The following is a 27225-nucleotide window of genomic DNA, read 5'->3' as shown; positions in this document are numbered from 1 at the left end:
CTGAGATAAATGCTCTTTTCCTGTTTACCCCTAAACTATAAGTAAGATTGTTTCACAAGAAGTCAGTAACTTCCTGACGTAGAACTTTATCTTCCTATTATGCCGTTGATCAGTGTTGGATTACAATGATTAGAGCCAGTTGAGTTGTAACTGCATTGCTTGATGACTTCTCAAGTCAAGATCAACCCCCCATGTTGGATGTTAACATTCAGCATGAACCGTTCGAGTTGCGTCTGCCCTAATAGATTGTATTGCGAAGTCCTTTTTGTTACCAGCCTTTGACTTTTAGTTAAAGATCTTATAGCGATGGCATAGAGGTCAGTTTTTAACTGGATCAGTGGCAAAAGGAGAGTTGTTCCGTGGCCTGATGATGCTTTCACTGAGGTAGTGTTTAGGTCTGCCATCTTGTGTGAGTGGCCACTAAGTCGCAGTGCCTCTAAATGATCATTGCCTATTGAAAACTGCCTCTTAGGAACTGTCTCCCTCCCCTGACCAGACACCCGGCCCCACTTCGCACATTTCCCTGCCCTTCAAGTATTTAAATGTTCTTACTTACTTGTCCTATTTAATGTGGTAAAGTAACTGATAATCCTTTATGAAGTTGCATTATTTGGTAAGATGATGATTGGGATTTAATCCGTTTGGTCTTTAGTTTTATTGTTGTTCTCTGAGTCAGTGCTCACATAGCTGTATCATGATTTTTGGTAAGTTTGGATAGAAATAAATTAAATAGAATATTTGCTTCCCTGTCTTCAGGAGGTCTCCAAGCATTATGTTCTTCTTTCTCTCTATAATTCCTGCTCTCTCTTAAACACACGTAGTTTTAAACTTCTCATTTATAACCTCAGTGTTCACATTTGAAACACTAAAAGTACGTGGGCATGAGAATCATTCTAGTGTGGAGATCCTCAAAATCTGCAAAGTGCTTGAGAATCACGTGAGGAGCTTGTTGAAAATGCAGATTCCTGGGTTTACTCCCAAAGGTAGTGCCCCAGAATCTACATGCTTAGTAAGCATCCCAGGTGATTTTAGGGCAAGTGGTGGAAAGAACACACATGGAGAAAATATTCTAGAGTTCTAAACTCACTGAGAATAAAAATACATAAATGTCCTTCAGACTTGAGCACTAACCCAGCCATTGTGTGGATGCTTATTAATGGTACTTAAATTCAAAATAGCGATTTACAATATGCATGTTTTATTAAGAAACTGCTTACCTCTTATTCTGATGCTGTGATGTTAAATTGTCTACCACAGTAAGAATGGTTCTTGTATAAGTCTATGAATATAAGACAAACCCGAGTTTAAGGACCTGATTTTGTTCTATCCTGTTTAGATTTTTATCCTCTGATAATTTAGTGGCCTTTGTAACCTGCTTTTTCCTTTCCCTTTTGTTCCATATAGAGAAAAGCGGTAAAGAAACTACCTCACTGGGAATGTCATCGTTACCAACTTCAGATGGATTTAACCATCCAGCCCATCCTTCAGGACAGAGTCCTGAGATTGGTAATTCTACGAGTCTTGCTCACTCTGTCTCTGCTTCAGTCTGCCCCATCAAGCCCAGTGACCCAGACAGCATTGAACCGAAAGCTGTGAAGGCTTCAAAGGCTTCAGCTGAATTCCAGCTAACCTCTGAAAAGAAAGAACAGCTTCCTCTCTGGGATCCTTCTGATTGTGCTTCTTCAGCAGACAGTGCTCCAGCAGACCAGAGTCCAGCTATGCCTTTGCAGAGTTCATCCGAAGAAGCCATTGTTGCAGATAATCTGGAGGAATCTGCTGAAAGCAGCACCCAGAGCCTCAAATCTCATCTCCACACAAGACAGGAAGCTAGTTTATCTGTCACAACAACTAGGATGCAAGAACCACAGAGGTTTCTAGGTGAAAACGGAAGGCATCCAGAATATCAGAATCTGAGTCAAGTGAGTGGCCTTCAGCAGCATGAAGAACCAGGGGATGAAAAGCATGAGATTGTACAACAGAATGCTCCACGTGACCAAGAACATCTTTATAACACAGGGGACCTTGAACTTTTTGGAGAAAGGCAACAGAATCAACAAAAAAGTGTTGATTTGGAAGCCACAATGAAAGGAGACAGTCTACAGCAGCATGTGGACCTTACAGATAGAGAGAAAAATATTCCGCCCTCAGGATGCTTTGGCTGCTCAAATGCAGAAACGCTTATGGAAGTAGATGCAGTTGAACAGTCCCTAGTTGCCGTGCTGAATTCAGCAGGCGGTCAGAACGCCAGTGTTAAGGACATTGGTGCATCTGATCTCACCTTAGATGATCCCTTGATGGAAATAGAAACATCAAAATGTGACCCTTCGTCTGAAATTTTGAGTAATTCCATTTCCACTCAGGATTTACAGCTCCCAGAGAGTAATGTTGAAATGTCTGGAACAAATAAAGAATGTGGGGAAGGCTCCCCCTCCTTAAATCCCTGTGGCAACTGTCAGCCCTCTGTGGAGTCAGCAGAGGAAGCTTGCTCATCTATAACGGCAGCCTTGAAGGAACTTCATGAACTTTTGGTCATTAGTAATAAACCAGCTTCAGACAATACATCTGAAGAAGTTATCTATCAATCAGAAATGGTAACTGAGGACCAAACAAGTATTAAGGACCTTTCTGAAAGATGGACCCACAGTGAGCATCTTACAGCTACCCAGAAGGAGCAGTGTTCACAAGTCTCCTTTCACCAGGCCGTGTCTGTATCAGTGAAGACAGAAAAATTAACATATGCTTCAGCTGACACTGGAATAGAAGATGTAGAAAATATGAACTTCAGGGGTCCAGGTGATGGCCTGTTAACAGATAAGGAAAATGTTCCCAAGTCTGGGGAATCAATAAACGAGAGCAGTTCTGTCACTCCAGCCTCAGCTGAAACGTCTAATCAGTTACCCTACACCTTAGGTGTAGAAATTTCACCCAAACTTTTAGCAGGTGAGGAGGATGCACTCAATCAAACTTCTGAGCAAACTAAATCCTTGTCATCCGATTTCATATTGGTTACAGATTTGGGTCAGGGCACACAGAATCCAGTGACAGACAGGCCTGAGACCAGAGAGGATGTCTGTCCTGAAGCTTCAGGGCCACTTCTTGAATTTGAACCACCTACCAGCCATCCGTCATCACGTCCCTCCATTCTTCCCCCGTTAATTTTTCCTGCCGCGGACATTGACCGGATTCTCCGTGCTGGCTTTACTTTGCAGGAAGCTCTTGGGGCTTTGCATCGAGTTGGTGGAAATGCAGACCTTGCACTTCTTGTTTTGCTAGCAAAGAACATTGTAGTTCCTACATAACCATGGAAAAGTGGGCTAGACTGTACTCCATTCCCTTAAAAAAGCTACACACACACGCACACACACTCACCACATATACAGTATATGTAGAAACCTGCAAGCAGAATGTTGAGCCAGATTTTTTTTAAAGATTTTTTTCGGCCAAAGTAATTTATGATCTCGTCTGATGAATTTGTCTATTCTATTTGTTAAAATTTGGGCCTTTTTAAATGTACTGGCAGTATGTGCATAGAAAAGCTTTTTATTCTCATTAAGATGATGTATTCTGGAATAAATTGATGGTTTTGTGTATAGCATACCATTTTAGAATGAGAGTGAATGCTTTGAAAAGCCGAAGCCTTGAGAAATCCCACTGCACATGCAGCTAAAAGCAGATCAACTTCACACTTTGGCTGTGTCTGTGAAGTTATGCAAGATATGGCTTGTTGACTCAGTTGTCAATTTACAAACTTTTAACCACATGGTGTGGTGTTTGGAATTATACCCAATGCTCTGTGTATTATGATTCATCAATTATAAGAGGAAATTGAAGAATAATTGATTAATATCTCCTAGAGTGGTATGTTTTTATTCTTGTGGTTAGGATTTAACATTTTAATGGGATGAGCCGGGAGGGTTTAACTTGGGCTGCTTTGTACATCGCAGGCTGCTGCATGGATTGCCAAATATCTTGGGTGGGATATTGTGGAAGAATTGACAGTTGAGGAAAATATGGTGCTACCCAGACTAAAAAAACAAAACCAAACTGTAATTCCATTTGCAAATCTTTGGGTGATGTTTTCAAGAACTGTGAGTGAAAAATAATGGCCTAAACACTGGAATTTACTGGAGATTGGGTTTGCTAGTATCTCACTAATCACACCTCAACCCTTAATGACTAATGATGATTTCAGTTCAGTGCATGGCTTGATGCCAGCACTTTATTTCCTTTCTAAATTCATCTTCTACTAGGAAGTTCTTCTGAAGCTCACTTGGAGCTGTGGTCTGAATGAAATATTCAAATGTGATGATAACCTTGTCACTCGTCCATCTCGGTGCTTGGAATGGTCAGTCTGTTTGGTGAGTGTCCTCTGTGGCATTGGAGGTAGAAATTGCAGTTGCTGACTCAAGTGGCCTTGGTAGAGTTTTCCATCCCTTTCTTTCCTCAGGAGTTTCTTTTTTAAGCAAGATTTGTCATATTTGTGTTTACCCTGTCAAGTTAGAGTGGGGCATAGTGCATAGATGTATTTATTGTGGCCTTTTTTATATGAGGACTAGCCCTTGGAAATCATTGTCCTGTGGGTCCCACTGTGCAATAATCCTACTAGATAATTTTTTCCTGGAAAATAAACTTCTCTCTATGTACCTAGCAGGAATCTGAAATCTTGGTTTTATTGAAAAGAATTTTGAGAACAATAATTCCTGATTCCAGATTATAGTTTGCAATGCATTTGAAACAGCAGCTTTGAAGGGGTGATTTGTGAACTTAGTGTTAAATGATTTTGTCTAAAGTCTGACTCTCTTTGAAAACTTATTCTTTCCATCAGATTCAATCATTGAGCACAATCAAAATGGAGGCTCATATCTCAGGAGTTTTTGAAATTTTAATTTGGGGGCACTTAGAGACATTTCTCTTCCACCCTATCCGTCTTCTCTCTTTTTGCTATGATGTTTGTATGTGTGTTATGAGACTTTAGTGATGTGATGGAAAGTCACATAAATTCATCATGATCCTCTGAAGTTAGGAAATGATTGACAGAAAGAGTTGTAGTTTACTGTTTTTAAGAGGGTGCTCAGAACAACAGGTTCGCCTGATTGTCTTTAAAATGTTCTTTGAGACAATCACATGTTGTAGACCCTTTTGCCTGCCCTACACCAAAGATGTAAGATGCACTAGGAAACTGCTTATAGGATTTCTGTCAACCAACTTTTAGAGCTGTGATGGTAATTAAGTAGTTGGTGCTATGATTGAAGCAAAATCTAGTAGCAATGCAATGAACCCCTGTATTTCCTTTATGGGTGGTGACTGGGAATTTATTCTAAGCTTATAAATCTTTAGGGCCATGGAGTGGGGTGGATATAGGGTGAGGGAATTTATCAATGACAATAGACTCCTCCAAAAAGGCCTTCTGTGTGGAAATGGGCCTGGTGGTTTTCTGTGTGAGCCGTATGGCACACTGCTCAGACACTTGGCCACTGAATTTTCACAATGTGGAGATTTGGGAATCGGTCCCAGGTGGAATATACGATATCAATCTGGAGAAGGTTTCATTACAATAGCTTTTTATGTATGTATCTGTATATTTATTTTTAGGAGAAAACTGACTAGGCCTATAGTTGTCCACATACTCTTGTTAGGAATACTTTGAATGAGCTTAACCCACTTGCCAGATGTCCTTTTTTTAATCATTTATTTTTCAATGTATAATTGCTTTTGATTTTTAAAATTGTATTTCTTGTCCATCATTTGTGTGAAAGTAAAGTTGACATTGTTAGGCATTTGAATCATTTTTAAATTTAGCAGTTCTAGAACACAAAGGGAATTAAGGAACGTGACACTAGCGAACCTTCATTGTCAAATTTTATTCGAAGTGCAGAAATTAGAGATTAACTTCTCCAAGAATAAGGTGAAATCATTGTGAACTCCTCTGGTTGCCAGTAGAACTGAGAAGGGCCAGCCATAACCAGTGATGGGCCACTTTAATGGACGGCTCCTTTGCCATAAACAGGAATGGACAGCTCTATGGTCAGTGCTTACCTCCAAGAGTGGTCTCTGTTTATTCACCAAAAAGAGGGGAAGATTTTCCTGTATAACTTTTGTATTTCCCTTAAATTGGTTCCTGTGTATAAGAATGTACCTGGTAATCAGACAGCTACACCTAGATTTTGCCCCTTGGAGCTGGTAAGAATTATTTCCACTTGTATCTGTTTAGGCCTCCAGACATCAGCCATTAGCCTTCATTCCCACAGTTTGGGCTTTAAGCATTAACATATAAAGATTACCAGTTGCTTGGCAAAGGGGACTGGATAGATGGTGAGTGTGTGTTAAAACTATCCTGCCTTGCAGCCTATGGAACTTTCTGGAGCTGTTTGTCTCCATATGTACTAAAGGGAGACACACCCCATTTGTTTTTTTTCCTATGCATCTCTCCAGCAAGGGATTGCATAAAAATGGAAAGATACATGAGACTTTGTATCACGGATTTTATGATAGCCAGTTAAAGTGGAATCTGCCTGTTCTTCCCTTACCACAGCTTTCTATCTCTAGTAAAAGCCATAAAAATTTAGTTGGTTTAACTTTTCAGTTCATGTGTATATATACATATGTGATTGACAAATATCCTACAGTTAATTTTTACATAGATTAAAAAGCAAACAATTTTTATATCTACAGATATATTCCTCACTTATGGTGGCTTTTATCCCACTGTGTATATAAAACGGCCTTGCACATACCTGGGCAGGAGAGTTGCAGTGCATTCTGATTTCTTTTTCCTGCCTGCTCGGCCCCTGCAGTGAGGGTAAGCAGGGTAACTGAACCGCTGCAAACTTCACTTGTTGCCACTGGTGGCACATCATAAGAGAAGCTAACTGGATTGTGCATCCTGCCATTCTCTAGCGCACGTACCAAAAAGCCAAATTTCTCCTTTGAATTTGGTGACCAAGTGTAGCCTGGCTGAACTAGAGAGAACCAAACAGTTATCAAGAGTTTCTCTTCCTAGAAGATAAATGTTACCTTTCATGTTAGGAGGTCCATAAAATAAAAATAGCTTTTTTTTTTTCTGAAAGAATCAAAAATGTCAATTCCTATTAAAAGACAAACTAAATTCAAAGCATGTCCTTGAGAACTAGAAATATAAAATCCTGATTCAAGTTCTAGATCTTAATGGTCCCTCAGTAGGTATCCTACGAGTTCACTGAATAAACTAAAGAACTTAAGGGCGAGCCTTTGATGTGCTTGGTTTTCTCTTGTGCCTTAGTTTCTCCAAATAGCAGAGGCATCAAATTTTGGTGGAGAATAAAGGTGGAAGTATCAGAGGGAGCTGGGGGAGTTTGAAAATGGCCCTCTTGGAGAGAGAAGCCACTCGTGGAGTAGTCCTGAGGCTCATCTTTATTGTTGATTCAGAATTATCCTGCACCAAGTCTTTGATTTCCCCAGATAGAAGGATTATAATATGGGTTTTTTGCATCAGGAATACCCAAAAGTGGTTTCTAGATGTTTACTATGTTCTTTGTTGTACTATCAGTATTGTAGCAGTTAAGGCAGAGAAACAGTTCGAGAAAATTTATATATTTGAACAAACAGTACTCTTGAAAGCTATGCAGTGTGAGTTTTTGAACAGGAGTTGATCAGTTCTTTCATCAAACTGGAAGTGCCAATGTCCCAGGCTCTAGTGAGCTCTGGGGGCACAGGGGTCACTAAAGCAGATTGGAGCTCTGCTCTCGCGAAACTTTCAATCTAGTAAGGAGACACACAACAAATTTTAGCTTCTAGAGCAAGATCCGTTTTTGCCTATTAGTATGCTTTTATTTTAAAAGTCATACTAGAGCGATTTGGTTCAAATTCAGAGAAGACTGGGAAAATCCCCAGGCTCAAAATGGAATTAGATGCTGTGAACCTAAAACTGCTCTAAAAAATAAAATATTTTAAAAAGTGGAATTAGAAACCAGCAAAAAATGTTTGACGCTTGGTAGAAATCCTTGAAGAGATCAGATATTCAGAAATCAGTTTATACTGCTTGGTGGGGCAGGGGGAGAATGGCGAAGAGAAGCGCGAGTCAGTGGAAGATGACGCTAAATATGCACCAGTGACAGTCAGCTTTCCCTTTCATCAGGACCTCCTTCCACACAGGGTAGAGATGAGGAGTGTGCTGCGGCGTCCTCCCCACCTCCTTTTTGAGCACAGCTGCTCTGGAATACTGACCATCTGGGCCAGTAGGACTCAGCAGAGGATTCTGCAGGGTTTTGTAGTTTAAAAGCAGCTGAGCACAAGATGTGAAAAACGGGGATCTAGAGCAGAAGATGTAGCACGCGATGGTTCTAGGACTGGATGGTGGGCAGAATTTATTTACAAAGGGATTCGAGACTACCAGATCTTTCTACAGGACAGCTCCATCAAAAGGACATTCTTTAATCCATATTTAAAATATCACGATGTATGTTGTAATCCTGAGGCATACGGGTAGAATTTCTAGACCTTAACTACTAGTGGCTTCTGAGGCTTACAATTAGAAAACTCTCACATTTATCAGTTGTGTATTGAAGATTGATAATCTCCACCCTCTAGGGGCTGTAAAAGGTGAGAGGATATAGCTGATAAGTTTTAGGGCACAATTTTATGGAATAAAATCTACAGAGAAAATGGTCCAAGGGTGTAGGAGTGAGAGAATGTTTCTTTTACCTAAAAAAGTTCAGCAAACTATAGAAGACGTGGGGTGGAGGCATGGAATACAAAATTAGAATAATTCCTACAGAAGTATATTTCTTTAAATAGGTACAAGAAGGTCTTCAGTAGCTGACTTGGGGAAGAGGTATGCTGGGATGCTTTTTCCCGGGAAAATACCTGTCTGATGGGAAATGATTTTGTTCACCAGGGGTTGGTTGTACACACACCCTTGGATGAATGCGTCTGTGGCTTAAAGAAAGGTAAACTCTTTATTTCCTCCCCAGGGCAGTCAGATCAGTTTGTTTCCAGATTCTTTTGGTCTGAGATTACCTGAAGCCAACCAGACTTCTCTTTCCTTCCCTGAAGGCCCCGCGGCTTTCTGCATTTATGCCGCCCATCTGAGACCTTTCCCTCTGAACGATTGTATTTCCATTCTTTAGTCTCCTGATCTGCCTTTTGAAATGTTCTGGCGATCTACTCAGAGCAATTCAACTATTGATTGCATTTGCTTCTCTCAGTGTGCACTTATGATGAAAATTGATTTGCTCATTTTTATTCAAAGTCTCATTTCATGGCAAGTTGGGCTTGTTTGCCAGTTTTGTAGCCACATTTGGCAAATCTGAGCAAAGAGAAACCCCTCTTTTCTCTGTCCCCTTGTTTGTTCTTGCAATTGCTCACGTATTGCTTTACTGACTTTCTTTAAGCTGTGAGACTACTGCATCTTAAGAATTAGGCTGATTGGCAAAATAGACTTGCCAATAGCTCAGTCACTCCCATAATGCTTTGGTTTTGAGAGTTGGGAAAACTCTGAGAACTTAAGGGAACCAAACTCAGGAATCCCAAAGGTGGTTGTGTTGTGCCATTGGTTTAGGGGCTAGACATAGGACCTGTCTGCCGTTGAGTGAACTAGATGCATTTGGGTTTGAGTTTTTGTCACATACTGAAATGTAAGTCAGCCCTAAATAATCAAAACAATTTATTTTATTTTTCTTTTTTTAATAGGAACTTTCTGAAGAAAAAGTGATGTGTAAAACATTTGATATTTAAGACAATAAAGTTTTTATCATAAGACTCTTGTTTGATCAATTTCTTTTAAGTTGAGATGGTTACTTTTGTCCTCTCTCTGTCTCCCTGCCCGTTTAAATAACTGACCCCAGGCACTGTGACTGAGGGCTGCATGCCTGAACACCAGAAGAAATGGGCATCTCCAAGCCATGAAAGTAACTTCCAGATAACCATCGCAGGCGGACAGCCACCTGCTGATAGAAAAGATGGGCATTTTGTGATCTGCACGAGCGGTTGATGCACAGTAATGGAAATAACACTGGCGATGGGATGTTGTGTTTCAGGCTAGTCACTAGAGCCAGGCAGCCAGGCTGGGTTTGAATTCCAGCTTTGCCACTTACTGTGTGGCAAAAAAAAGCCACAAAGCTGTGATTTTGGATAAGTTGCCTAACCTTTCTGTGGCCTCAGTTTCCTTGTCTGTAAAATGGGGACTATCAGGGTGGTGGTAGGGATTAAGTAAGTTAACACGTATAACGTGCTTAGAACAGTACCTGGCACATTGTGAGTGCTCATTAGGTGTTAGTGTTATTCATTGTATCACAGAAGGGATTTGAGAATGCCAAATGGAATTTCCCGAAGTTGGGCAATTCTGACAGTCTGATGTGTGGGAAGGGCTCTGCACCATGCAGCCAGTCATTCAGGGTCCTAGACTCCTGGGACGCTGCCCTCATCAACATGTGGCTTCCAAGGTTCCTTTGGATATCAGCATCCAGCCGACATATCAGGAAAGGAGAATGGGGGTTGTTTATGGAAGTTTTCATACCAGGCCTGGAAATGGGGTACATCACTTCTCTAGGCACATGTCACTGGCTGGAATCAGTCACATGGCCATATCAACCTGCAAGGGAGGCTGTGAAGCATAAGATGAGCACAGTTCAGTAGTCAGTTAACGGTCCTTCATTTTACCTCACATAGACCGTACATAGCTTTCTCCCGAGGAGAGGGGCCCATACCCCATCCATTCACTCAGCTGACCTGGGTTCAGAATCCTCTGTGATGCCCTGTGCTCTCCTTCAGGTCTTTGTTTTTTCCTCCTGAGGAAGATTCGCCCTGAGCTAACATTCGTGCCAATCTTCCTTTATTTTCTTTGGTATGTGGGCCACCATGCACAGCATGGCCACTAACAGAGCCATATGCGTCCATGCCCAGGAACTGGGCCGGGCTGCCAAAGCAGAGCACACTGAACTTAACCACTAGGCAACTGAGGCTGGCCCACCTTTAGGTCTTTTTTGTTTTTCCTTTGAGGAAGATTAGCCCTGAGCTAACATCTGCTGCCAATCCTCCTCTTTTTGCTGAGGAAGACTGGCCCTGAGCTAACATCCGTCCCCATCTTCCTCTACTTTATATGTGGGACGCCTACCACAGCATGGCTTGCCAAGCGGTAGCATGTTCACACCTGGGATCCGAACAAGCGAACCCCGGGCCGCCAAAGCAGAATGTGCGAACTTAACCGCTGTGCCACCAGGCCAGCCCCACCTTCAGGTCTTGATTGTGGCTCTTGATGATCTGGCAAGCAGAGCTCTAGACAACTACCCCATATACAGTGTTGGAGCAGGGACAGGATAACTGCAATAGCAAACCTCACTGAGAAAAGGGAAGAAAGGGAAATACAGCAATCGCTGGCCCCAAAAATTAGAAAATCTTGCTGGTGGGCCTTGTGAAGGGGTTGGGGAAGTTCCTTTATTTAAGATTCTAGTTATCTTCTTTGGGAGGAACTCCTTTGTCCATTGCCCCTGGCCCCATCTGAAGTAGGTGATACATCTGCGCTCCTTGGGAGTGGCACAGCCCTCTTAGCTTACTGCTGTTACCAATCTGGGGGACTGAGCATTGTCTAAAGGCTTGGAAAAGGGTCAATGGCTTTTGAAATCTGGATTTATAGTTTCTTTGGCAAAACAATTATTCAGTAACCTTTAGGAGGCTTCTGATCTACTTGCTCCAGTCAATTCTACATACCAGTAACCACACTCAGTGTTCTTCCATATGCACAGTCCTCAAGACTGATTAATTTCTCTGCTGTCTCACTTCCAGTCTGCTCTCAGTGGCTGTCTTGAGTTCATCTGAAAGAGATATGAATGGAAAAACCTTAATATGATTTTCGCTACATGACTGAGTCTTACTGGACTTTTGTATTCAAAGCTTGTTTCAAACTTACCTCTTATTATCTGAAGTCCCAGAACAAGGAAATGAACTTTTACAACCCTTCAAGGCCCCACTTTTCTTGGCTCTGCCTTTAATTCTGCTTACAATGAGCCAATTATTTCCTAAGCTTAGGTCTTTCTTATAATGATGGTAATGTAAAAGTCACAACACACTAACGACTTTTCAACCCTTCCTCTTAGACTAGAGCTTCAGGCTATGTACTTAATACATAGTTTTGATTGTGAAGTGAACCATCCAAATTGCCACAGGAGACCGTTTTATCAGATGTTTTGCCCCCTAAATAACATGGGTCTCCATTTTTCCAGCCTTCCTGTATTGGTTTCCTTCCCGATCACCAAGGCAAGTGTCTTATTTTAGGTTTTTGTGATGAACGTCCCATTTCAGTACCAATTTCTGTATTAAGAGAGGCTAACTGCTGTACCATACCCACCCCAAATATCAGTAGCTGAACATAATAGAACCTTGTCTCTCCACTAACAGTCTAATGTGGGTCCAAATCAGTGGAGATGGGAGGACCCTTCTCCACGCTGTCATTCAAGAACCAGGCTTCCAGCAGCTCTGCTGTCTTCACTTGGCTTCCAAGGTTGCGCTGGTTCAATGTTCAATTGGAAGATGATGGCAGAGAGGAGAGAATCAAACTGGAGTGGTTTTTAACGAGCCAGACCTGGAAACTACATCACTTTCTCCCACAAAATTAGTGAGAAACACAGGCACCTGGCCACACCTAGCTGAAGGAGGCGGAGGGATGTAGACTAGCTCTGTGCCCAAGAAGCAGAGATGAGCTGACCCAGTTTTTGCCTCAGGAAGAAAGAATATCTTTTTTTTTTTAATATTTTATTTTTCCTTTTCCTTCCCACAGCCCCCCAGTACATAGTTGTATATTTTAGTTGTGGGTCCTTCTAGTTGTGGCATGTGTGATGCCGCCTCAGCACGGCTTGATGAGCGGTGCCATGTCTGCGCCCAGGATCCGAACTGGCGAAACCCTGGGCTGCAGAAGCTGAGCACACGAACTTAACTCGGCCACGGGGCCGGCCCCAAAAGAAAGAATATCTATTTTCTAATGTCAGGGAGCAGAGTCTTGTCTTGACTCCCAGTTATATATTCACAAATTGAGACCCATAATTCTGAACTGTTGAGAGTTGATTTCCTATTGTTGAGAGTTTCAGGACAACTTTCTTACCCTAAAGCTTCTAAATGATGTGTGTCTATGTTTTCCTTGTTTATTTTAAAGTGACTTAGGGGCCTGCCCAGTGGCGCAGTGGTTAAGTGCACACGTTCCGCTTCTCGGTGGCCCAGGGTTCGCCAGTTTGGATCCCAGGTGCGGACATGGCGCCACATGGCAAGCCATGCTGTAGTAGGCATCCCACATAGAAAGAAGAGGAAGATGGACACAAATGTTAGCTCAGGGCCAGTCTTCCTCAGCAAAAAGAGGAGGATGGGCAACAGTTAGCTCAGGGCTAATCTTCCTCAAAAAAAAAATAAATAAAGTGACTTAAAATTAACCATTTTAAGACTCATGAGTAACTTGGAAACACCCTGGGGTGTTACATAATCAATGTGGAGTCGTTGCTTTGTGTATGGGTTTGTGCTGTGGGTCCTTTATTTGAGAAGATTTCAATGTACGTGGACCAGCTGGTATAAATGGGAGTAGCTTAGACAAATGGCCGCTTGTTCTGTTAGCCTCCCTTGCCTATCTAAAAAGAATGGTAGACCAAAGGCTACTTCTCGTTGGAGGTAAGAAGTAATCATTCAGATCCCAATCTTTTGATGATCAATTTCATTTGAAATGAGATTTCTAGTACTCAATAGAGTGGTAGAAATTGTGAGACATCAATTAGTTATTAGTGGAAAGAATTAGGGGTCCTTGGCACAGAGAAAGGGGAATTCACTACATCTGTGTTAAAAAAAAAACTTTAAAAAGTATCAGGGAAGTAAATGCATTGGGGAGTTTATGGCAGGAATCGATCTACAGCTTGGAGGAGGAAAATGTGAGAAAGGGTAGGATATACACTTAAAAGTAGAAATACAAAGAAATAGAAAAAAAGGGTTCAAAAAAGAAGATAGTTCTAAATTTCAAAATACATAGTAAGCAGAGCATATTGCCATCTTACATAAAAGGGCTAAATTGTCACCAGACACTGCCCCCCAGTTCAGAGCTGTTAGTGTACTAAGGGGATTAACCAACTATACCAGTCCTTTTCTACGGATTTTGTCCTAAAATAAAAACATGAGAGCAAGGGTTGCTTGGTTCCTCCTAGAAGGTTAGTGAAAGCCGACATTTTCCCTGTGTTCCCTCTCCAGGTGTGTGAAATTGAAGTGCCCTGAGGCAGAAATGCGCCACTGTGCCAGCCGCCCCTCGCAGTCCTCCCCTGAGTACACAGCAGCTTCAGCCTTCTAGTTGCTCACGCTAAAACCCTCACTCCTTTCACATCCTACATCCACCCCATCCTAAATCCTGTGAGCTCCACTTCAAAATGTACTCCAAGTCCAGTCATTTCTAGAACCCTGGTCCCAGGCACCGTCCCCTCTCTCCTGGAGTGCTGCAGGAGGCCTCCACGCTCCTGCCCTTGTCTCCTACCTTCTGTCCTCAGTATCACAGCCAGCAGGACTCCTTTAGGTCAGAGCACACCTCTCCTGAAAGCCCTTCAGTGGGTCCCCATCTCTCTCAGAGTGACAGTTGAAGCCCTTAAAATGCCTCCAAGGCCCCTATTTACCTCTCTTCCTTCACCTCCTGCTTCCCTTCCCTCAGTCAGCTCTACGCCGCCCTGACCTCCATATTCCCAGAATTCACCATGCTCTCTCCCACTTCAAGGCCTTTGTATTTGCTGTCCCCTTAGTCTGGAACGCTCTTTCCCCAGACGCCTTCATGGCTTTTTCTCTCACTTTCTTTGGGTCTTTACTCAAACATCACCTCAGTAAGGCCTTCTGGCTGCCTTATCTAAAACTGTAGCCACTCACCCCTCTTCTGTGTCACTTCCCTTCTTCATTTTTCTCCATAGCACTGACGACTACCTAACATCCTCTGCATTTCGCTTCTGCATCACGTTTATTCTCTCTCTCCCCTATCAGAAAGTCAGCTCTGCGAGGTGGGGATTTGCGTCTGTCCTATTCACTGCCCTAGCTCCATGCCTAGAACTGTGCCTGGTGCATAGTAGGCACTCGGATACGTTTGGAATGAATAAATCCATGAACAGCATTATGCTGCCTCAGTTTCTCCCCTCAGAGACTCTAAGGGGTTGTACCAGAAGTGGGGTGACATTGTAGAACTGTGCCTGAAACCCAGCCAGGCAGTTGAGGCCAGTGCACGGGTTTAGGGATTCTAGTCCAGGATGACTGCTGACCTGCAGTGTAACGTAGATTTTAAAAGACAGGTGACATTCTGAAGTTAGTAAGTTTGCAGGCTTCCATGTGAAGTAGTACTTTTTATTATACCCACGTACAAGACTAATCTGGGACGTTGGCTAACAGCACCTCTCTGCTAATCGCTGTACAGACTCTGACCCTAATTCCTCATTCATTGTCTTCCTAGGATGGAAAGGCCCAAATCAGGTGTAAAGAGCAACAGCCTTGTGTTTGGTGCTAGTTCTCTTTCTGTCCTTTTACTTCCATGGCCAACCAAAAAATTGTATGCATCCTTATTGAATTAACAATTAATCAGAAGATAGTAATTCAATAATCAAGGAGTATCATTGCCAGACACTGAGTTGGTGCTGTGAATACAGCACTGCATGAACTGAGCAAAGGTGCGTATTCCCACGGAGCTTACATTACAGCAGTCTCTTTGGAGATGAACAACAAACAAGAAAATGCCAGGTAATAGTAATAAATTCTATGACAAAAATTTAGTAGATTGGCATGCTGGAAGAGACTAGAGGCTACTTCATGTTGAATAAGCAAGGAGAAAATTCTTCTGAGAAGCTAACATTTATATACATTTTTTTGGTGAGGAAGATTCATCCTAAGCTAACATCCATTGCCAATATTCCTCTTTTTTTTTTTTTTTTTTTTTGCTTCAGGAAGATTAGCCCTGAGCTAACATCCATGCCAATCGAGAAGCTAACATTTAAACTGAGACCTGACTGACAAGAAGGCTCCTGCCAGAGGAGGATTTGGGATGTATTATGTTAGGCAAGGCTGAGGGAACAAAACAGGCCAAAATTTCAATAGCTTATTCCAAAAAAAGAGTATTTCTCTTGGCTGTGTTATGGTCCAAGGCAGTCTTTCTTGGTTGGTGGGCAGCTCTCGTCCATGCAGTGATCAGAGAACCAGATTCCTTAGGTCTCGTCAGTCTGACATCCTCTTTGCTTCATCCTACTCTGTAGAAGAAGAAACAGGGTGATGAAGGAATACGCCCTCCTTTAGAAACCCAGTCTAGACGGGCGTCACTTTACCTCTGTTGACATTCCATTAGCGAGAACTTGATAAGACAGCCATGCCCACTGTAAAGGAAGCTGGGAAGTGTAGTTGAGCACTGTGCCTGCCTACAGTGCTATCAATGGAGAGAGCAGATTTGGGAGAACAGCTAGAGGCCTCTGCTGCCCTGGGCAAGAGCATCCCAGCAAAAGCCCTCAGCTGTGAACACATGAGCATTTTTGAGAAAGGCAAGGGAGGTGGGGGCTGGCCCACACCAGCAGAGAGATTAGCAGACGAGCAAGGAGAGTGGCTGGATCAGACCAGCTAAGGCCCTGGAGGCCAGAGAAAAGAGCATGGGTGTCATTGCACATGCTACGACAGGGAGCTGCTAGAGGCTTTTAAGCTAGGAGGTTGAATGATGTCCCAATTTTCGTCGACCCATCTTGCTGACTGGAGAGTGATGGGGAAGGAACGATTGGATGTTCCACATTTTTAAGATACAATCATCTAGATTAAAGCTATCTTGTTTTGGTTTACACAGTCCTAGAGTTGTAGATTGTCTGGGCTTAAAAGTACTGGAATTAAGGTGTGGGAACCTGGACCATTGCTGTTACGCACAACCGATCCCCTCCTGTCTCCCTGCTCGGATGGGGATCAGCTCACAAGCCTGATGGCCCAGGAAATATTTACTCCTTCTTCTGGAAACAAATATAGTTGCCTTGAGTTGAGGGAAAAGGAAGGAATTAGTCCCTTAAATCATCCTCCACTTTTTTTTTTTTTTTTACAATCCTGTCCAATGACCTTTTAAGGATGTGGCATGGTGAAGCTGCCAGAATTTTTTCCTCTCTGAGGCAGTACACGTCTTTGGAAAGGAGAGCAAAGGAGACTGGAGGGCCAGGTCTGCGGTCTCTGCGATCTTGCCTTCCTTCCCAAGTTCTTCCCTTGTCTGATGGGGTGCAGCAGTAGGAGACTTAGACGAGGACCATGTTTTTAAAAAAGAAGAAGAAGAACAAAATCATTTTCCTGTGTCACTCATTTGGAAACTAAAACAGAGTGATTTGCCCAAGGCCCTAGCATGAGTCAATGTAGGCTTTTGATTCTTGATGCCTCAGAGTCTCATGCACTTTCCACGTGATCGGCAAAGTCTTGTGCAATAAATTAATGGGCTTCAATTTTGAGCTTAAAAGACTCCCAATAACAGGATTGATAGGCATCCTGGGTTTTTCGTTTTTTCAGTTGCCTTGTTTTTGACAGGCAAGGATGGATTCCATATTTGAGCTCTGCACATGGGGCAATTATCTGCCTATGAACACACACACTTGGCCCGCTCCGCTTCCCTGCAAGAAGTCTTGTGAAACTAAAATGTGCCTCTCTTCTCTCACCCACCGACATACCTATGCAAACCTTAGGAATTCGATGAGATTCCTAAGCAATGAGACCATAAGTTCCTCCTGAATGTTGTAAAAAGTTGAATGTGGGGCCAGCCCCATGGTGCAGTGGTTAAGTTCCTGTGCTCTGCTTGGGTGGCCCGGGGTTCTCAGGTTCGGATCTGGGGGTGGAACTACATACTGCTCATCAAGCTATGCTGTGGGGGATCCCACATACAAAATAGAGGAAGATTGGCATGGATGTTAGCTCAGGGACAACCTTCCTCACCAAAAAAAAATAAAAGTAGAATATTCTTTTTTTTTTTTTAAGATTTTATTTTTCCTTTTTCTCCCCAAAGCCCCCCCGGTACCTAGTTGTGTATTTTTAGTTGTGGGTCCTTCTAGTTGTGGCATGTGGGATGCCGCCTCAGCATGGCCTGATGAGCAGTGCCATGTCTGCACCCAGGATTCTAACAGGCGAAACCCTGGGCCGCCACAGCGGAGAGCGCGAACTTAACCACTCAGCCACGGGGCCGGCCCCAAGGTAGAATATTGTTGATTAAAACATTTTTTTTTAATGGGGTTTGCTACTTAACAGCAGGGAAGAATCACAAAGTTCCACTTTGGGCTGAATGGATTCTCCGGAGCCGGAGTTGCATCTGACAGGCTGGGGCCTGCAGGCACCCTAGCCTGGGTGGAGCGGCACGGGAGCACACCCAAGCTGTCAGGCTGGTCCTTCAAGGCTGCTTGTCCTCCCACTTGCCTCAAACACCTTTGGACACCTGACAAATCCTCATTCAAAGTAATGTGTCCTCTGCCCTCCGCCTTTTGTCTACCTGTCTAGCTATGGCAGCCTCCTTCCCCACCTGTCATTCTGCCCCTGCCCAGCTCCACAGAGGCTATTCTCTCTTATTTTCCTGAGCTCAATACTAATAAAATGCCCTGAGTTTAGAGACTGCTTCTTTCCCTAACGGCTTAGACCAAGCCGCTATGGGGTCGCCTCCTAGAACAGTATGAAGAAATGTAAAGGGATCCTTGGCTCAGAAAAGGACACAAATAGTTTCCGGGCTCCACCATTTGCTGTATGATTTTGGGTAAATTACCCCCATCCCTCAGTTTCTTCCTCTGGACAAGAGTTGTTGTGGGAGGATACATGAGACAAATGAGTGTATAGCACCTGGCTCAGTGCATGGCACATGGTCAGCACTCAACAGTCATCATCATCGTCATCGTCATCATTCGTGTTAAGGACTCTTGCCCTAGATCCTGAGGTGGTAACAGAATGCAGCAACCTCGGTTTTTCAAGTAGTTGTTCTCTTGCCTTTTCCTGACACATAATTTTGTCCTCTTATCCGGTCATATAAAAACAAAACAAAATAACTACCACCATCTTGGGTCTTTTCTGGGGAAGCTGAGGGACGGGAAGGGATCTTTTGGGTGTTCATGGAGTGGAGTCCATCTAGGATAAGCCATTGAGTCAGTGTTTCACGTCAGTGCCGGGGCGACTAGGTCTGGGAGGCTGAGGGAAGGGTTGCCTGAGCACGGAAGAGGGAAAACTGGGGAGCTGAAGTTGAGAATTGGGGTGTCTTAAAAATAAAAAGGGTGGTGATCATTTCGCAATATGTACATATATCGAATCATTATGCTGTACACCTGAAACGAATATGTCAATTGTATCCCCATCTTTAAAAAGTGAAAAAAAAAAAAAAAAGAATATATATTGACATTTTTTAAAAAAAGAGAGACTAGTGGGTGTATCAGCAATCTATTTATTTGGGGACTGAGTGAGTTAAGTGAGCCAGGCAGGAGACAGAACTGAAGTGGAGGTGGCTTGAAGAGAGGGTGAACGTCAGAGGCACGTGTGGGGAAAGGAGCAATTGCTATGGTGGGGTTCAGGGCTGGGGGAGTCAGGGCCCTGAGGACACGGGGCCCACTGAAGCGGGACAAGGGTAAGAAGGGAAAGGTGCCCTGGGACGCAGGTGAAGTGAAGAAGCTGTGTTTGGAGGTGGGGAGGGACACCAGGGACCTGATGTAGCCTGAAAGTTGAGGACTGGGCAGTGAGGGGGAGGGCCGGAGGGCTGGGGTCTGCGGGGGGGCTCGGGCGGGGTGCCCGGGTCTCTAGGCTCCAAAGGCCGGTGGCCTGCTCTCTGGGCGGAGGGGAGCCGGGTCTGAGCATTGAGGGGGTTTCAGGGTCCTGGCATGGCGGGGACCTCTGGACTAGGGAAGGGGAGCGTGGGAGGGGTCTCTGGGCTGAGGGGATCTCCAGATCCCCGGGATCCGTGGGGGCCTCCAGGGTCCCCCGGCCGGTGCAGGGGCTGGGGGCACCGAGGAGGCCCGGGAGGCCTGGGTTCGTGGGCTGACGAGGACGGGAGGTCAGGGCCCGGGGTCTGGGGAGGATGAGGGGTCCTGGGGTCTGGGAGCCGAGGGGTCCCGGGGCCTGGTGGGGGGGGGGGGTAGCTGAGGGGTCCCAGAGTCTGGGGGTCAGCGCCAGGGGTCTGGGTGGGGGCTGAGGGGTCCTGGGGACTGGGGACGGCTGAAGGGTCCCGGGGTCTGGGGGGGCTGAGGGGTCCTGGGGTCTGGGGACGGCTGAAGGGTCCCGGGGTCTGGGGGGGGGGGGTCTGAGGGGTCCCGGGGTCTGGGGGAAGCTGAGGGGTCCTGGGGTCTGGGGACGGCTGAAGGGTCCCGGGGTCTGGGGGGGGCTGAGGGGACCCGGGGTCTAGGGGTGGCTGAGGGGTCTCAGGGTCTGCGGGGGTCTGAGGGGGGGTCCCGGGGTCTGGGTGGAGCTGAGGGGTCCCGGGTTTTGGGCGCGCTGAGCCGTTCCGGGGTCTGGGAGGGGCTGAGGGGACCAAGGGTCTGGGGGCTGAGGGGCCCCGGCCGGACGCTCTGGCTGACGAGGGCCGGAGTCGGGGCCCGGGGTCTGCGGTCTCGGGGACCCCGGGGTCTCCGGGCGCGGGCGTCCCGGCCCGGCCGGCGCCTTGGCGCCGCCCCGCCTGACATCAGTTCCTGCCGCCGCCGCCGCCGCCGCCGCGCACAGCCCGCGGCCTCTTCCCCGCCGGCCGCGCTCCGAAGCCGCCGGGCCGCGGCGGAGCTAGGGGCCGGGCGAGGCGAGGGCCGGGCGGCGGGCGCCGGGCCCCGCGGCCGGCACGACGGAGGCCCCGCACGGCCGGCGGCAGCGGTTGGCGGCGGCCCCGGGCCCCCGGCGCGGGAAGCGGCGGCGGCGGGGCGGCGGCGGCGGCGGCGCCATGGAGCCGCGGGAGGTGAAGGACCGGATCCTGGAGAACATCTCGCTGTCGGTGAAGAAGGTGAGCGCGGCCCGCCCTCCCCGAGCCTGAGCCCAGCCCGCCCTGCCCGGGCCCCCGACCCCATCCCGCGCCCCCGCCTACCCTCGGGTCGCTCGCCTGGGCCCGGGGTCCCTCGGGTCACCGGGGCTCGGGCACGCCACCCTTCCCCTCAGCGACCCCGGGGGCGAGGAGCCGCCAGGAGCCCCGGGCCGATGGAGGGGAAGCGGGGCCGCTCACGTGAGCGCCGCGGCCTCCGAGCTATTTTTAAAGAACAAAGTTGCGGTTAGCATCCTCAGAGCTTCCACAGGGCAGCCCGGGGGCCCTGCGTCAATCAGAAGGGCCGCGACCCGCCAGTGTCCCCCACTTGAGCAGCAGAAAGGCCCTGGGAGGACCCGAGCCGGCAGCGCATCCCTGGGCGGCCTCCCTGCATCCTCATCTCCCGGCTTGCGTCTGGCAGAGTCCGACAGTCAGGGTCGAGGCTGGTGATAAGCAGCTTCCAGTTTTCCCAGTTCTGGGTGACATTGCCTCTGGTCCTGGGAAGTACCCTGAATAATCGTGCTCAAGAATGGCAATTTTGAAGAGGCTCATTTCAGAGCTTTGGTTGAGAACCTGAAGAACCTGGGGATTGCAGTTTGGATGGTGATGGGTGGAACTTGGTGACACCACAGACACCTTGCTGTGTGGGGCTCCACACAGTTGGAGTGTTTGTGGATTTTTTTCCTAATCTGCATTCCTGGCACACCTGATAGTCTCAGAAACTGGAGGCGGGGTGGAGGGGATGACTTGGGGGAAAAGCCTCATCAGATTATTTGAATCACTTCAACAAATCAAATTGAAGATAATTAAATCAACCATTATATTTAGATAACTTTCCCCCCACTTAAATTCCTCAAAAGTAACATAGGAAAGCAATTTTACCTTTCATAAAGATCAATGTGGCTTAAAAAGAAAAGTAGATTCAAAATGCTCTTACTAAAATGTTCCTCTAAAAGGTAGCATTGCAGACATCTAACAAAAGTTTTGTTTATTCAGTTTTCTTGAGCTTTGCTGATGCAATTGGGGTATAGTTTTTGTTACTCAAGAAGGATGAGCAAACACTTTGTTGAAGCAATACGTCCTTAGTAATGGAAGACAAAGGAAGATCACCAACCTTTCTATTCTAATTGGGGCTGATTATGGCTTCAGGGAGGCCAAGTGGTTTTTTTGCCTTTGGATTTCCAGCAAATAAATGGGGAAAGTGCTGGGTAGAAAGGGGGTGGCCATGGACACCGTCATCTGTGTAAGCAGGAATCTTTTGAAGGCAGAGATCCGCTCTGTAAATCAGGCTGACATTTATGGAGTTAGGTGTGCTTGTCAAGGTTCCTATAATTTTATGCATTGGGACGAGCAGATTTTATTGAGCTGTAATGCATGCCAGAAGATATAAATCGCACCCTAGAAACTGGAAACCCATCCCTAGGTGCATCACGACCAAAGCACGACTAGCATCATGGTTAAGAACATGGATTCTGGACTCTGGCTGCCTCGGTTGAATCCCTGGCCTGCCTATTAATAACGCTGTAACCTTGGGTAAGGTTCCTTAACCTCTCCATGCCTCCATTTTCTCGTCTGTAAGGCAGGATACAATTAGGTTGGTTGTGAAGATTTAATCAGAGTATGTATGGAGAGTGTTTAGCCAGGTGCTTGAGCTAGTCTTAATAAGTTGTCTTAGTCTGTTTGGGCTGTTGTCACAAACTACCATGGACGGGGTGGCTTATAAACATAAGGTTATTTGTCACAGTTCCGGATGCTGGAAGTCCGAAAATAGGGTGTCAGCATGGTTGGGTTCTCGCAAGGGCCCTCTTCAGAGTTGCAGACTGCTGACTTCTCCCCGTGTCCTCACGTGGGAGAAGGGGTGAGGGAGCTCTCCTGGGTCTCTTTTATAAGAGTGCTAATCCCATTCATGAGGGCTCCACCCTCATGACCTAAGCACCTCCCAAAGGCCCCACCTCCTAACACCATCACATTGAGGGTTAGGATTTCAACACATAAATTTGAAGGGGAGGGGACACAAACATTCAGTCTATAGCATAAGTGGTAGTTTTTTCTGTTTTTTTGTGGTAGAGCCAATTCCTCACTTTTACAAGGTCTGAAGATAGCTAAGTGCCTCACCGCCTAAAGGCTGTTATATAACACCATTTGGACTTGTTAGCCACTTCCTTTGTTTCAGAACACTGTCTTATGATTCTTGGATCATGAAGTGCATTTGGTTTTCTGAATCAGAGTATCTGCTTCTAATAGGAGTCAGTTCAGCTACAGCAGTAGGTAAGGGCTGGTAGTCTCAGGGTCAGATTTGTCCTTGAACACCGGTCTTACCTAATAATTTGTTATATGGCGCCTTGAGAGTTCCTTTGCCTTTTTCCTTCCATCCTACCACTAGTAAAATGGTCTTGCTGATCTTTTTAGAAGGATATTGCGTGAAGAAAATGAGATGTGTATTTCCGCAAAAAAAGACCCACTGTGTATTATTGTGTTTGCAAAGGGTATTTTAGAACTTTTTCTTTTTGTTTTTTCTTTTGGTAAGAAAGAGTGGCCCTGAACTAACATCTGTTGCCAATCTTCCTCTTTTTGCTTGAGGAAGATTATCCCTGAGCTAACATCTGTGCCAGTCTTACTCTATTTGGTATCTGGGATGCCACCACAGCATGGCTCGATGTGTGGTGTGTATGTCTGCATCTGGGATCTGAACCCACTAATCATGGGCCACCAAAACAGAGTGTACAAACTTAACCACTATGCCACTGGGCTGGCCCCTAGAACTTTTTGTTGAAATAGAATATACCTACAGAACAGTGCCCAGATCCTAAGTGTACAGCTGAATGAGTTCTCACGAAGTGAACACATCCACGTATTCAGCATCTAGATCAAGAAACAGAATGTAACCATCATCCCAGAAGCCCCCTTTTTTCCCCTCCCAGAAACTACACTCCCAAGTATAACTGCTCTCCCCAAGCAGTATTGCTGAGTTCGGCTATTTTGACACCTCGAGTTTGTGATGATGAACATGCATTGTAATATCAGAGAGGTGAAATAGCTGTTATCCGACCTGGATCCAAGGAGACCTGTGTTTTGATGTGAAGACAGGGTTCCTGGGGGTTAGAGAGAATTGGAGAGTTTAATAATTAGCACAGTTAAATGAAAATAATAACAGTGACAATCAAGTTCCATATGTTCTCAAAAGGGAGCGAGTGTAGAAGAAACATCGCAGGTGCCGACAATAAAGCTTGTGGTTGCTGATTAGTTAGTAGTTAAAGAGAGGTGTCCAAGTCAAAGACAGTGTTGGCATTTTGAATTGGCGTGTGGTTCTGCTAAATAGCATCTTCTCCAGGGGAGGGAAGGCAGTGGTTTTCATGAGAGTTTTTTGTTTTTGAGGAGCATGAGTGTTGTGTACACATGCAGGATGCGCAAAAGCTCTGTGCCTGTAAGAGGCAGCCTCTGCTCTCCAGCAGTTTGTATACTGGTTGGAGGAAAAATTAAAAACGTAACTATGGCAAGGAGAAGCCCTTGGCGAAGGAGGGCTTAACTGAGTCTTGACAAATTGGTAGAATTCAGAGAAGGAGAAGAAGCGGGCATTTAAGATAGAAGGAACAGCCTAAGCAGCCCCAAGGAAGTGGGGACACCCAGGTTGTCTTCCGAGGACAGGGAGGAGATAGACGAGTCTCAGGAGTGCTGAGGGTTCTGTAGATGTCGCTGGGAAGTGCTCTCTGTGGAGTCTATACCGCAAAGTAGGTATAATTCAAAGAAACAATTCTGTTTCTTCAAGCTCAGGGTTTGTCAAACTTTCATAAAAGGCCGGATGGTAAATATTTTCAGCCCATGTGGTCTTTGTTGCAACTACTCTATTGTGCCCTGGCAGCTCAAAAGCAACCACAGATAATCCATACGTGTATGGGTGTGGCTATGCTCCAATAACCTTTATTTACCGAAAGAGGCAACAGGCTGGATTTGGCAGGCCGTACTTTATATATGAACATGTGTGCGTGCACAAAAACGGCCTCACCGGGGATCACCTTCAGAGAAATTGGTGTGACCGATCCTAGAGTGAACCAAACCTCTCTTGTAACTGTGTTTTTGCGCATCATCTCAGGTTTGCAGAATGAATATAGACCTTCGTAAATCCCATCACGTGTCCATGTATTTAGTTTTTCAAAAATGTTTACTGAGCATCTTCCATATGTCCCCACTGCCCTGGGCCCTTGGAGGGGGTAATAGTGAGCAAGGCAGATTAAGACCCCTGCCCTCAGGGAGTGGATATTCCAGTAGGAGGAGGCGAGTGATAAATTAGTAGACAAACCAATACCAAGATGATTTCAGATTGTGTTAAGTGTTAGGAAGGCATTAGGCAGGTACTGTGGTAAAGAATTGGCAGGGGAGGGGCCGGCCTGGTGGTGTAGTGGTTAAGTTCACAGCCTGCTTCAGCAGCCCGGGGTTTCACAGTTCAGATCCCGGTGCCGACGTACACACCACTCATCAAGCCATTCTGTGACAGTGTGCTATATATGAAGTGGAGGAAGATCGGCACAAATGTTAGCTCAGCAACAATCTTCCTCAAGCAAAAAGAGGAAGATTGGCAACAGACGTTAGCTCAGATCTTCCTCACCCAAAAAAAAGGATTGGCAGGGGAGTTTGCTACACAGGAGGTGGTCAGAGAAGACTTTGCCTGAGGAGGTGACATTGCATCCAACAAGGGACACTGATTTGGATAAGAGAAGGAGAGATTATTCTAAGAAAATGAGTCATTGTTTTAAAAAACACACAGATAGCCCCGAAGTGTGTAAAATAAAAAGTAAGTGGCCCCTGTTCTCCGTCTCCTCGGCTCCAAATCTGCCCCCTGAGACAGCATAAATGAATGAATTTTAATAGAGTAACCGAGCTTCAGGGAACGCTGCTGGGTCGGGACAACCTTCCCTCGCCTGGGACAGCCCGGTCTCCCACCCACCTCCCTGTGCGCAGATGTCCTGCTCTGCAGTGGAGGCTCTGCACGAGGTTCTATTTCTGGCCAGCACGCCCTGCGCCAGGCAGGGGTCTCCCAGTCGGGGGTCTGCTGACACTGGGGAATGGGCTGCAGCTGTCGTTCTACCCAGCCTGTCAGTGCAGCTGAGAAGGCTGGCCTGGGTGGTGGGCTTTTTTCCTACTCCTTCAGGTGGGTGAGATCTGCCCATACGTTAAAAATTAGCCAGGCAGCTCGTTTCTAGGGAGGGCCTGGTAGTTAGAAATATGTGGGAATTATATTGACCATTTGGTTTCAATCAATAGTTTTGTTCTCTCTGGCTTCATGGAAAAACTCTTAAGAGTTTTCAAATCTTAAGAGTTCTCAAAATCCCCAGTGACCTGAGTCACCCGGGCCGAGATCTAAATAAAATAATATCCACACACACATTTTATAAACTGAAGTGCTAGGGGTCAGGGTCGCTCCTCCTGGCTTCCTGTTCCCCCGCCTGTGTCCTGATGTTGGCAGTAGTTCTCAGCTCCGTCCCTCTCTCGCAGAACAGAGACTATCTAGTGAGGGGTGTGAGAGACGCGAAGGCCCCCAACCGGAAACCACATAAGTGTGCACCTGACCCCTTGAGTGACCCCACCCAGGCCCAGCAGTGGGTACCAGTGAAGTGATAGCTGCTTTCTGTGAGCCCTGCCCGTTCGGTTTTAAGAGATGGTTCTCCTTTTACAAAATGCTTCTCTAATGTTTGGTTTCTGTGAGAAGCTTGTGACATTGTGGCCCTTTCCGTCCCATCACAGAACTCCCTGGGCCCTCCTTCTCTGTGGCTTGGCTCTAGCATTCAGTCCATCCAGATGGAAAGGTTCTGTTTGATGACTGGAGGCCAGGCAGAAACTCACCTGCACCTAGGGTTAGACAGAAGGAGGTCGCCATGTGGCAGCAGCAGGCCCCCTGTTCATCAGGGTGGGCTACAGCTGTCTCTCTGGAGTAACAGTTAACACTCTGAAGTTTCAGATGGAACAGTGGTGATTCCTGAGGGTCCCCCTCAAAACGCATCCAGCTGGAGCCCACTGGGGAAAGAAATTCCCAGCAAAATGGAAAATCTGCTGCCAGCTGACAAAATGTTCGGTCTGAAAACTAACGCTGAGTAAGGGGTGGAGTGGTCAAGACGTGTTTTAATGTGGAAAGTAAGGAGCTGATACTCAGAGTGTGAACGTTGTGGGTACGAGAAGGTTGGCATTTGTAGGTACTGTGGGGCTCTTGGGTGGGTCCTTCTTCCCCCTCGAATCTTCAGTGCTCATCTCAGGCATCAAGATTCAGCACCATGGCAAGGGTATGGTCCCACTGAAGCTGGCGGTGC

The 27225-nt window shown here is 45.9% G+C and overlaps 2 protein-coding genes across 4 annotated transcripts in view; both read left to right on the top strand.

Annotated features, from left to right (window-relative positions):
* Positions 1-9735, top strand: part of DDI2 (DNA damage inducible 1 homolog 2) — a 40507-nt gene extending 30772 nt beyond the window's left edge. For both annotated transcript variants that reach the window (XM_014836228.3, XM_014836229.3), the window contains one exon: positions 1405-9735. In XM_014836228.3, the coding sequence (XP_014691714.1) occupies positions 1405-3299 (1895 nt within the window). In that variant the 3' untranslated portion in view covers positions 3300-9735. The remainder of the gene's footprint in view (positions 1-1404) is intronic.
* A 10985-nt stretch (positions 9736-20720) lies between these two features.
* PLEKHM2 (pleckstrin homology and RUN domain containing M2) overlaps positions 20721-27225 on the top strand; it is a 37410-nt gene continuing 30905 nt past the window's right edge. For both annotated transcript variants that reach the window (XM_070510985.1, XM_014836225.3), the window contains exon 1: positions 20721-20911. In XM_070510985.1, coding sequence (XP_070367086.1) covers positions 20852-20911 — 60 coding nt within the window. In that variant the 5' untranslated portion in view covers positions 20721-20851. The remainder of the gene's footprint in view (positions 20912-27225) is intronic.

This window comes from Equus asinus, chromosome 5 (genome assembly GCF_041296235.1).
Source record: "Equus asinus isolate D_3611 breed Donkey chromosome 5, EquAss-T2T_v2, whole genome shotgun sequence".
In the NCBI taxonomy this organism is placed as follows: domain Eukaryota; kingdom Metazoa; phylum Chordata; class Mammalia; order Perissodactyla; family Equidae; genus Equus; species Equus asinus.
The sequence above is the reverse complement of the archived record's forward strand: the minus strand, read 5'-3'. Positions and strand labels throughout refer to the sequence as shown.